General features: G+C 50.7%; 2 protein-coding genes across 2 annotated transcripts; one reads left to right on the forward strand and one right to left on the reverse strand.

Annotated features, from left to right (window-relative positions):
* Positions 1-1,093: 1,093 nt before the first annotated feature.
* Positions 1,094-3,556, reverse strand: COCSUDRAFT_19551 (Arabinanase/levansucrase/invertase; the record flags this gene model as incomplete). Its single annotated transcript, XM_005643829.1, has 6 exons — positions 1,094-1,433; positions 1,801-2,027; positions 2,406-2,647; positions 2,954-3,024; positions 3,273-3,364; positions 3,515-3,556. Coding segments are annotated over 6 exons (1,014 nt in total), but the record flags the coding sequence as incomplete, so codon positions are not given.
* Positions 3,557-8,015: 4,459 nt separating this feature from the next.
* On the forward strand, positions 8,016-10,004 carry COCSUDRAFT_19565 (Arabinanase/levansucrase/invertase; the record flags this gene model as incomplete). The annotated part of the gene is made up of 5 exons (XM_005643830.1): positions 8,016-8,204; positions 8,548-8,661; positions 8,851-8,963; positions 9,242-9,415; positions 9,845-10,004. Coding segments are annotated over 5 exons (750 nt in total), but the record flags the coding sequence as incomplete, so codon positions are not given.
* Positions 10,005-11,607: the final 1,603 nt, after the last annotated feature.

Raw genomic sequence — 11,607 nt, forward strand, 5'->3', positions numbered from 1 at the left:
CGAGCAGAATTAATAGATCACGACTTGAAGCCCATGCAGATGAGATGGAAAGCGCAAGGATGGGTTTTCTGGGCAGGACTGGCTCAATTGAGCATTTGGATCATGGGAATGGGAAGTCAGCAGAAATGTGCCAGCTAACAAGCGCGCGCTGCATGTGTTGCCGAGGGTGGTGGTATTTGAGCACTTTGTCGCTGGCATACTTTGACCTTAGTGCATTTAGGAAAGACAATGGTGGTTTGCTGGTGGGTGATGTATCTGAAGTACAGGTGATTGACTTCCAAACTGTAGCCATCGACCTGCACAACCTCTTGCAGTGCATCCAGTCAATTAAATCTGAGAACTTGAACGGCTGACAATGCATCTGGATGCTGTGCGCTGGATGCCAGCCATGCAATTGAAGCTTTGAGCACTTATGGCTCTTTAAAGTGCATGACGCCATCAAGATGCCATCGTGTGGCACGCGCTTCTTCAACTTTCATGTTAGAGCTTCTGCTGGACGTCCAGAGTCGCGTGGAGAGCTGTTTACATACTTCAGGTCTAACGCTATGTGTATACACAATCTACATATGATACAGCCGGCCTGACTCCCATCTCGATTTAGGCACTCTGTCAAAGTCACTAAACCGCCACAAGTCATGCCATCTCAAAACCACATCTGCTGGCATCACGTTGCCACCTGTTTGTGCCGAACGTCCCTCGCTGCCTTGCAATATAATGTGTTGTCCCTTTCTCAGGTCAGCCTCCTCCAGCTCGTGCGGTGTGTTCTGCACTGGGACAACCCATAAGGGCAGCCACACATACCTGCGCATGCCATGACAGAGTGTTAGCCTGAAACCTTCTTCAATGTAATCCAGCATGCTTATGCATGGGTTTGCTATTATAATTATTATTATTATTATTATTATTATTATTATTATTATTATTATTATTATTATTATTATTATTATTATTATTATTATTATTATTATTATTATTATTATCATCATTATTATTATTATTATTATTATTATTATTATTATTATTATTATTATATCACACTTGTTCCAGCCCTCAGGGGTAGGAGCGTTGCAGCAACCTCTCAATAATGGGCTCGCTAACCATGTTCTTTGACATGATGCTTCCCTGGCAGCCCTGAGGTTTTAAACGCGACAGAGAATACTTGATACAGTCTTGTTGGAAGCCTGCACATGGACTGCAGGACAAACTCATGAGCAACACAGCACAAGAAGCTCAAAAACATACAAGGAGATGAAGTCCACCTAGACTCTGCCAGGTTGTCAGGGTCCCATTGGTCGCCCATGAATATAAAGCTGCCCGGCCGGCCCGGCACGGGCAGCACAAAGCTGCCCTGCGACTGGAATGTATAGGCCGCATCCATCTCCGTGCCTCCCACGCATGGATGGCCCACCAGGTTCCATTGCCCAAACATATCACTGCACAGCACACAACACCCGAGTGAAATCTTAATTGAAATTGTCGTTACGAGCCCCATCATTCTTGCGCTGCTCCTGTGAATAACTGGCTTTAATTCTGATCCTGAGATTTATTCTGTACACATCTGTGGATTGCACAGCAGCCCACAAGAGATTGCAGCCTAGCTTGATCTCAACTTGCGCAGAACCCACAGGATCAAACCAATTGCTGACAGATTGCCTTCCTGGCAATCCCTTCTCTCAGAGATATCCCAGCTGGCTGAAGGGGCACAGTTTCTGCACATGCCTGGCACTCGACGCAACAGCGCTGGAAGCGTGTAAACATATGCTTGGTCACTGATGACTAAGCCACGTAAGCCTTACTCACTTGGCCCAGTGGACCTCGGCCTGGTTAGGCTCCCAGCCGGTGCAGCCCGAGGTCAGCATGAAGTAAAGGCCGCCGTGCTTGAACACGGCCGGCGCCTCTCGGCTGCGCCCGATGAATATCTTCAGGTGCTGCGGCTGAGTGTCAGTGTAGTCCGGTGACAGCTTGGCGATGTGCATGTCCTTATTGCCCTCGCTGGAATAGATGACATACGCCGTTCCGTCATCGTCCTGCGCATGTTATGCACCCTTTTTACCACCCTTGTTTTTCTAGCCACAGGGAGCAATGAGCTAGTTCTCTGCACAGTCCTTGCTGGTTGCCACAGAGGACATAACTGCCAGTGCAGACCCGCAGCAGAGTGCTTCAAGCCAAATGAATCATTGGGATGCCACCCAACAGCTGCATCCATGTGCCTTGCAAGTTGAGCCGATAACACGTGGCCTCCAGACTGCAGAGCTTCTTGAGCATGAGGTTCAGACCATGCCGGCCTGACAGCACTAACCCACTTTATCCTCTTCCGGCGTGATGTTTCGCAGGGCACACAGCAGAGCATGTCTGCACAGCACTTGAAGAGGCCTGCAGCGCAGCTGAGAGGAAGCTAGCGTCACCTTGAACAGGTTGAGATCGCGCGACTGCCGCCCGTTGGGGCGGAAGCTGCGCAGAAACTTGAAGGGTCCCGTGGCCGCCGAGCTCACGGCAACGCCCGCGCGCGCCATTTTGTACTCTGCGTCATCGATGTGCATCCACATGACAAATGTCCGCAGGCGGTCATTGTAGATCACCTTTGGCCTCTCCAACACCATGTTGGGCGCCAGGTCTGGATGGTTTGGGGTGCTCTTCAGCACCAGCCCTGCAATGCAGCACTCAGATTGCTAAGCTCTCAAGGTAATCTTCATCTAAATTGCTGAGCTCTTCATGTAATCTATGCTACAGTAGATCTGAGCTAATTTAAGGTCTGAGGAAGCTAGAGTACTAACATTGCACTGCGGTGCTGCACATTCTGTGCTGCAAAGCAGTGCTACTTGCATTTCTAAGACGGTGAGACAGAGATGCAGATGTTGGATATTAGAATAAGCGCATTGCTGGGGGCGCAGAGGCCCCATGAAAGTTAATGGTCCGGCAGAGTTTAGGTGCAGGCGAGGGCTGCGTGACAGACCTTCATCCCTCCAGTTTGCAAGGTCTGTGGAGGAGTAGCACCTCACGCCAATGACATCCACTCGGGCCGCGCTGTCGCCCCTGTACAGGTCGGCACTCTCCTGTCATGAGACCTCCATTCAAAAATCCTTTGAAAGACAGGACTGGCAAAGCTTTGGCTGCTTCTCAGGAATTGTGATCCGCTGGAAGCTATGAAGACACGCCCGACCGATGGGACTATTCTTTCTAAGATCTCTCAAAAAAGTCTGGATTTGTTCCCTTTTCTTCACCTGTTGTCTTGAAATTTGATGATAAGGTGTGTGTGGGTGAGTGGCGCTCACGTGAGAGAGAACTTCTTATATGTCGGCCCTGATTTGTCCTCTCCATACCAGTAGTAGACACCCTCATGGAGCAAGACTCCGCCTCCATGAGCCTGCAGAGAAGTCAGTTGCTGGTCACTTATAACACAGATAGGGCTGTATGCCCGTTAATTTCGATTTGCTACGCGACAGGCACACACTCCTCTGGGAATGTCTCCTGTCTGCTGGTCCATTGCAATCCAACCAAGGTTTATCAAGCTCACCTGTATTGGGTTTCCATCAACATCATTCCATGGCTCTCCCGGCCTGAAATCTGCAAGAAATTACATGTGTCAGCTTAATTAAGCCAAGTCTACTTGCTCTGCAGCCGAAGACCCTGGCATTGCAAGATACCAGTCAGTTCAACACAGGAAGGATCGGGGGTGCTTACAGACGGGTAGCTTGGTATCCGCTGCCTTCTCAGCACCCCATGTGGTCCTGGATCTGTATGTGGCCATGAAGGAGATTTTCTGCTGCCGCACTTCGACGGCATGCGGCGGCACCGTCCTGTGGAATGTGTAGAATACTGACACCCCGCTCAGCAGGCAAGTGATTGCTGTGAGGCGGAATCGCAGCGTGCTGAGCGTTGGCCACCTCTCCCGAGGCGCCTTGTGTGCCCCTGAGGCTCCGCTATGTCTCATGAGCGCTCCTGTCTCCTCGAGCACAAATTGCCTGCTGTGTGAGGTGCTGTATGGTCATCCTTCTCTCATATTGAGGGAGATTGCCACCACCAATTCTCTCAAAATATTGGTGTTATTCCTGATACAGTAGACTCGGTCATCAGGAACAGTCCAGCACTGTGCTCTCGCTCAATTCCTCCTCCTCATCTTGTTACATATAGAGGTGGCGCCTGTACAAAAATCGGGAAATCCTTCAGTTTCTATCTTGCAAATTTCCAAATAATTACTGCTGTCTACATATAACGCACATGCAGATGCAAGGCCAAGCAGCATCGCAGGTGAGCAATATTTGCACGACCTGATGTTGCTGCTGAGCACAGTCATGGAAAAGATAGCCAAGGAAGCCCTTGGCTGATCTAACGAAGAGATGAATATATGATAGATGTACATTGGCATGATCGCTTCAAGGTTGCTTAACAAGCTTTTCTGCTGTCTCGATTTAGATATATTGTGCCGCCAGCTTGCGGGTTTGCTTCCCACCTGCCAGATGCAGAAATGGCTGGGTGTCTTCACAGATGCCTTGCAAATAAGCCTGGAAATTTGAGGCTCCGAGATGATGTACGTAAGGACAAGGACCTTCCAGAACGCCACAGCTCGAAGGTACTCAAGTTGAGAATTCTAATCGCGTGATAAAAGTAGATAGAGGAACCTTTCATTAGAGATGAAAGTGCTTGTCACAAGTGTACGAGTTATGCTGCTGTCCGAGGTTCACGATCAGTTGCATGTCCTTGGACGAAGGCAGCCGAGGAGTCCACCCATGCAAAGCCGATTGACCCGGTGACCTTGGCCAAGTCCATGTTCTCTTTCTTCTTCAATGGGACAAACTAGTTACATTTCTTATCGGTGTAGCAGGGTCTTGTGACTATCATAGAGGCATTGTGACGCTAAACGAGTGGGCCACCACAGCAAAGTCGCGTGAAAAGTAGTGTAACGTCTCAGTGCATGCCCAGATCGCATGATTAGTCGCTAGTAGAATAGCTATAAGATGATACGCAAGAGGAAAGAAACGAAAATACTAGAAGAATATTTAAAAAGGGATGATCTCTTAGATGAAGATGAACAAGCTGAGGTCGTGGCTCTGTTAAGAGATGAAGTGGTAATACGATCCCTTCCTCACGTTTGCATGGGGTTTTTCAGCGATTTGAAGTCCTTTTTTAATGCAGTAGAATCTCCATCGTTGCTTGAGTATTGTGCGGTCACGCAGGTATTGCAGCAGAGGCTCTGGTGCAATATCTTCACAGCCCTGTCAGGGGTTCTGGCTTTAGCTTACATCTGCCTGGGTCTCAGCGAGATGAGGAGCCCAGGCGGCATGCAGCACCACGCCGCATTTGCAAGTAGTTACCAGCAAGCCAAGCATGCGCTCACTGTTGTCTTCAATGTCCAGAACGTCTGGCATGTGTCCTACAAGTAGTGATGGTGCAGCTGGGCTCACGGGCCTGCAAAATGTACATGGTGCCTGCAGGCACTCTGTCCACATGGGGCATTGCCTTTGGAGAGGTGTTATCTGGCGCATGCATCATGCTTACAGGCTCAGCAATAACGCGCCATGTGGATTGGCAAGCCGGCCGCAGGAGGCAGCCGGTTAGTGCTTGGTTCAGCGCTGCACCCCTCGCGCTGGGATTGGGCCTCAGCATCTTCTGGACGCAGGCGCTCATTGGCGCTGTGAAGGTGTGGATTGTGGTCCTGACGATTGTTCAACAGTGCTCCTGGGCCACCCAATGTAGCCATGCTTGGAAGGGACCACTGTGCTGTTGCTGCTTTGCATTTATTTGCATGGCTGCATTTCCTCGCCTATTCTGCTTGCACCGGCATTACCACTGTTGAGGACTTTTATAATTTGGCCAGGGGTTTGTCTTGGTTGCATTGCTGTGCACACAATAAATCGTACAGGCCCTCTGATCAGGTGTCACTTGCCCGATCACGGCTGCAGAAGGAAGCAAGCAGATGGCAGCGTTGAATTTAAGGGTCCGGCAAAATGGATGTACAAATGGCTCATGCGCATGCGCAGGTTGGGAGCATAGAGGCGAGGAACTGGTGGAAATTTGTGTGGTTGCCAGCAGCGCCTCTGCTTTTTGCACTGATTGGAAAGTACGTGACAAAACTGTCAGAGGAGAGCAGCAAGGGAGTGCAGGGTCTACAATCCCAGATGTATTCGTTCAAGAAAGTGTGAGCTCGGGCCCCGGCCCGGGGCCGTTAACGCTGCTTGCACACTGCTGTTGGCAAGCAGCACATGTACAACAGGTCTGAGCCTATCTAGCACAGTTGGCACCAATTTAGTCCTTTTGAGCCTTCAACTAAAATTGTGTATGTGTCTGGTTTGATTGAGTTGCTGCGAGTCTCCAGATCCAATGATGTCGGCACGTGACAGACGTGATGTCAGCACGAGCTGTGAGTTGCAAATTCGAGGCAGAAGCAGGAATGCTGTTACATGTTGAACATATGCTGTATGTCCTGGGATTGGAATCGCAAATATTCACCAGATTCCGCGTTCTGATCCCTTCACTGCCCTGCTACACCGAGTCTTGTAAAGTGCAGATTGACACCCAAAGGTGACGGTACTTGTCACATAGGGCCCTTATTTCCATCATATGACCCTGAAAGTTGTCAATTTGTCTTTTTCTGAGGGACAATGGAGATCCAAGAGCTTGAGAGAGCGTTGATGGGACCTTTCCATGGCCCCTTCAACGCCAACTAGAGCACTGAGCCCTGGGAGAAGCATCTACTCGAGGGCCAAAAAACATGCACATCGCATATATCGCACATCACCGAGAAAATTTGTCATCATTGCCAGCATCACATTGCTGAAGCTTGCCATCTTGCTCTGCTGGGCGCTGCCCAGAGCTATTCCGTGGGACTTCTTGCTGGGCACCGTTCCATCAATTCAATTGGCTTCTGTAAAGCAAGATCCACATGCTCTATCGAGGGGCATTGGACAGGTGGTGCTCGTGTTCCTAATCCTTCTGCTGTCGCCATGCCCTAGCGAGGAGTGCGCTGATTCTGCTGACTCTGCTGTGCCCGATCAATGATCTGAACCTACTTTCTGTGTTTGTGCCGTCACAGGTTAGGGTAGGTCAAGGATACCCTGCCAGCAAGGGTAACACAACGCGCACAGGTGCGTCGAGCCATTTGCTTTGCTTGGCGTCGTGACATATGGAGACCATCTGCTTGTCTGAAGGGTCTGCCTCTGACTTTTTCTGCTCACTGTGCCCTGCAGACATCATCAACGAGGTGCTCTGGAAGGATGACAGGAATAAACTCATCCAGGTGAGGAGACCGCCTGCACTCTTCCAGGCCCTCATGCGCTGCCTCTTCCACTGTGATTTGGACAAAAAGCCGTCTTTCTGTCGGGTGCTGACGCATAGAAGCCTGCAGGCACACGGGGGGTCAATCTTGTACCATGAGGGAGTGTATTACTGGTATGGCGAGAACAAAGGCGGCATCACACATCCTCCCGGATCGTGAGTTCTCAATATTCCTTACTGACTTTCAGATGCAGTGCACATCCCCTGAAGGCATTACCCTTCCTTGCAGGCCACTGTACAAGCTGTAAGTGTAGGCAAACTCCCAGCACAATAATTTGGTCAGTGGAGTGTTTGAACTTTGAAAGCTGCTGTTGTGAATGCTGTGCAGTGGGAGGCCTCCATCCATTGTGCACCGTGTGGATGTGATCGGCATCAGCTGCTACTCCTCCAGGGACCTGCTCAACTGGCACTATGAAGGCAAGCTTCTGCCTGTCTTCCTTCTCCCCGCACCTCACCATCGTGCCCCTGTCCATCAATATAGCCGCAGGCTAATCTCTGCTTTCTCATCCGCAGCTCATCATGCCTTTTGATCACCTGATTGCATGTGTAACACAAAAAAATTCCAGTGACCTTTTTCCCATAAGCACGAGGCATATCAAAGATGACCATTCTTGCAGGACTGTGAACTTGCCTTAGGAGTCTAAGCTGCATTTCCGAAGAATGCCCTTCAAATGTTCTGAGATTTTCAGCGCCATGGCACAGGACTGGCGCTGAGGGCGGGGCAGCATCCGGACCTGGCCCCCAGCAAGGTGGTGGAGAGGCCGCGCGTGCTCTACAATGACATGACTAAGCGTTACGTAATGTGGATGCACGTTGACGAGGCTGACTACGAGCTGGCGCGCTGCGGCGTTGCCACGTCGACGCGCGCGGGGGGGCCCTTCACCTACCGCGGCAGCTTCCGGCCGCACGGCCACATGTGCCGGGACTTCACCGTATTCAAGGCACGCCCCTTTTTGGCACAAGAGAACTTGCAGGCTTTGCTGCCGGTTTTTGGTTGCTCTGCGTCGTTTCTCCGCATGAATGCAGGTCAGCATGAAGTTATCAGCGCTGGGCACCTGTCATCCTGCTTTAAAGAAGCAGAGGTGGTTCGCCTGACGTCTGCAGCAACTCTTCTCGACTCAAGACTGTGAAGTGCTCTTTCCATGCGCACTGTCAATGAACCTGCTGCTGCTTTTAGCCTTGCAATTGCTTCTCTTATAACATTAAGACAATTCTACTGCAATATGGCAGAAGCAAGCAAGAAGTGCTTGACACATGCACGATGGATTGTGACAGGATGATGACGGCAGCGCCTACATAGCTTACTCATCAGAGGACAACAAGGTCATGCACATTGCGCAGCTGACAAAAGATTACATCTCAGTCGGCAAGGACTTTGTCCGGACCATGGTAGGGTCCTCCCCTGCTGCTGACTCTTTGCCCTGCATCCTGCCCTCCTGTTTGCCATCCCACACACGAGCGATTGATATGCCATTCAAAGCATGTTCTTGTAGGGGTCAAAGAGAGCAACGCAGGAGTTCATGTCAAGTGATTTTTCACTATGGAGCAGGCAGCGAAAGGGATGGCGGGTGTGTGCAGGTGGGAATGAGCAGGGAGGCACCAGCGATGTTCAAATACAAGGGCCTGTATTTGATGCTGACCTCTGGGTGCACCGGGTGGGACCCCAACAGAGCAGAGATATTCTTTGCCAGGTGCGCCCCTCCGCCATAACCAACTCGCAGCACAGAGTGGCACTGCTTTATCTCGGTCACTTGTCTTGCGCGTCAGGATTCTTCAAAGGATCGATAGCGAGTGATTTCAAATCACTGTCAGGGCTTGCGGAAAAGAGACCGCATGCCGTTGCAGTATGCAGTGACCCAAAGTAAGCACTAATACTTCCCTTGGAATGTCAGCAGGAAGGGATGCCTAGTTGAGGGTTCCCAGAAGCTGTTGATTCCTTTGTGATCCATTGTGAAGTGTTCGGCTGCAGGTCGCCGTTGGGGCAGTGGGAGTCACTGGGCAACCCCTGCATAGGGGGCACGATAATGGCGCGCCAGCGCACCTTCTACGCGCAGGCCACGCATGTTCTGCCGATGCCGGGGCGGCCGGGCGAATTTCTGTTCCTGGCAGACCGCTGGGTTCCCTCCAACCTCGGCTCCTCCAAGTGAGCCCAGCTCCAAACCCTCAGGAATTAGAATTTTCACTGCCTGCATCCTTACAGACTAGAAGCGTACCCGCGCTATGCACAGGGAACCATATTCCTCTTAACCCATTGTTAAGCTTTCCCAAACATCCACCCGCCGCAAGAAAACCACCGCCATGCGCGCTGTAACTCGCATCCGGGGATGGCTCGCAGCGGTGGTGGTACACATACATGTGGCAAATACAGTAGCTCATGTTGGAATCACAAATGCTTATGTCACATGGCAGGAGCCTCCTCCTTGAATGGTCAAGCCGGCCTGGAATGCACCAGCAAAGTGCAGACTAGCCCTTTTCATGTCTTGTGCAGCTGAGTGGTAGTAGTGCCTTCAGCATGACATTGAAGCATTCCTTTCTGCGGAAACTTGAGCTTTGTGGGTTTGTGCGCGTGCAGGTACATCTGGCTGCCCATGTGGGTGAGGGAGGTGCCAGGAGGCGCTGACATAGCGCTGACTCAGCAGCGCATCCGCCGACGCCAGCGCTTCCGAAGCATGCGCCCCGGCGCCGCAGCCGCAAACCACAGCATTCCCTCCATAGACGTCGTCGTCAGGTGAGAGACAACATGATCAGAGCTCCTCTTTCTTCTTTTTAATTCTCCCCAAAAAAGCCGTCGTCAAATGCGGCCTGCAATTTTTTGTCGTCCTCAATGCCATCTGTGGAGTTTGAAGGATTTTTAAAGGGAGGTCATTCGCGGCCCACAAACTTATGTCTGCTTAGTTCCAGCCTCTCTTGTGCAAAGGAGTTTTTGAAGGAGTGTTGTCGGGTGCAGCCCTCGTGATCATGGCTGCAAGCTCTGTTCTTGAAGCGATCTGTGCTTCCTGGTTCTTTAACATTCAGGAGCAGGGTGCTGGGTGTCTTGGCAGGTGAAGAGTTCAATTGAGATCGACATGGCACCAAGTGTATGTGAGCCTGCTTGATGGGACATTCATTGTAGACACAGCCTGGGGCTTCAATAAAAAGCTACGCGCGCAATGAGTTGATCCACATGCTGGTTCGCTGGTCCTGCAGGTGGCACCAGAGATGGAATCTGGGCGCGTTCAACGAGCCCCCTCCGCTCTGTTCACAGATGACGCAAGGCAACTTTGAGACGCTGTATGCCAATTTGGAGTGTGCCCTGTAGCCGTGCAAGGGTCCAAGTCTTTCAGATACTGTCAAGTTCGGCGAATTGAGAAAGGAAATGACTTTATTGTCCGCGCAGTGATGTGTACGAAGGTAGGTGTCAAAAGAAATTTTCACTTGTCGTCGTTCTGTACAGGTTAGGTAGCGCATTTGATCATCAGCAGTGGCCTTCCAAGTATTGTGAAGTAGATTGCGGTTCTATTAGCTGCAGCCAAGGTGGGTTAGAGCTGACATAGTATGTATGCAAACGCCATCTATTCCTATTTCTACACACTCAGTGGCAATCAACAACTTCCAGGATCATCTGATCTCCTCATGCCGCATGAGGGCAGCTCTGTAACAAGGTCAAGGGAATGTACATTGCTGCACCATCTCAAACACCATTTACCTATTCATTGGTTGCAGGAACACAACCAATAAATTGCATGCTGCAGAAGTCAGGAACAAAATTAAGAAGGGGAGCTACTAGAAGAATTAGGTTGTCGCCCTGCATTGGGCGTTTTATTTTTTGCAACGAACGAATGACACGGAAACGGCTGACGTCATCGAGCTTCCTTCCAATCAAAGGAGGGCTTTTCGCTCTGCTCTGGCGGATCTGAAACGACTCAGTAATATCAAAATCAATAGATGTAACTCATTTCTTCGAAAACAGATAGCCCTTCAATTCTACGTTACATTAAAGAGAGCGCCAGAGCACCTTATACCGTGTTGGATGTGCGATCAGCAAATTCCTTCAAAGAAGGTTGAGGTTTGCTGCCTGTGTGTCATAAACTTCGAGACTTAGCAGCGCTAGATGCACATTCAGCAGAGACAGAATGTCATGTGCTTTGAATCTGTTCAAACTTGGACGAATCTGGGTGCAGGAGCACGTGCACACAACGACGCAGCAAGCTGAAGATGGCAGGAAACGCAGACGTGCAGGGCCAGGCCTGCCTTCAAGTGAGTTTGTGGAGTGTGGAAGCTTCTCGCTCTGTGACGTGGCGAGCGGCGCGTGTGGCGCTTGCCTGGCTTCTGATAAAGGCATGGATGCAGATGAAC

The sequence above is a fragment of the Coccomyxa subellipsoidea genome (genome assembly GCF_000258705.1).
Source record: "Coccomyxa subellipsoidea C-169, whole genome shotgun sequence".
In the NCBI taxonomy this organism is placed as follows: domain Eukaryota; kingdom Viridiplantae; phylum Chlorophyta; class Trebouxiophyceae; family Coccomyxaceae; genus Coccomyxa; species Coccomyxa subellipsoidea.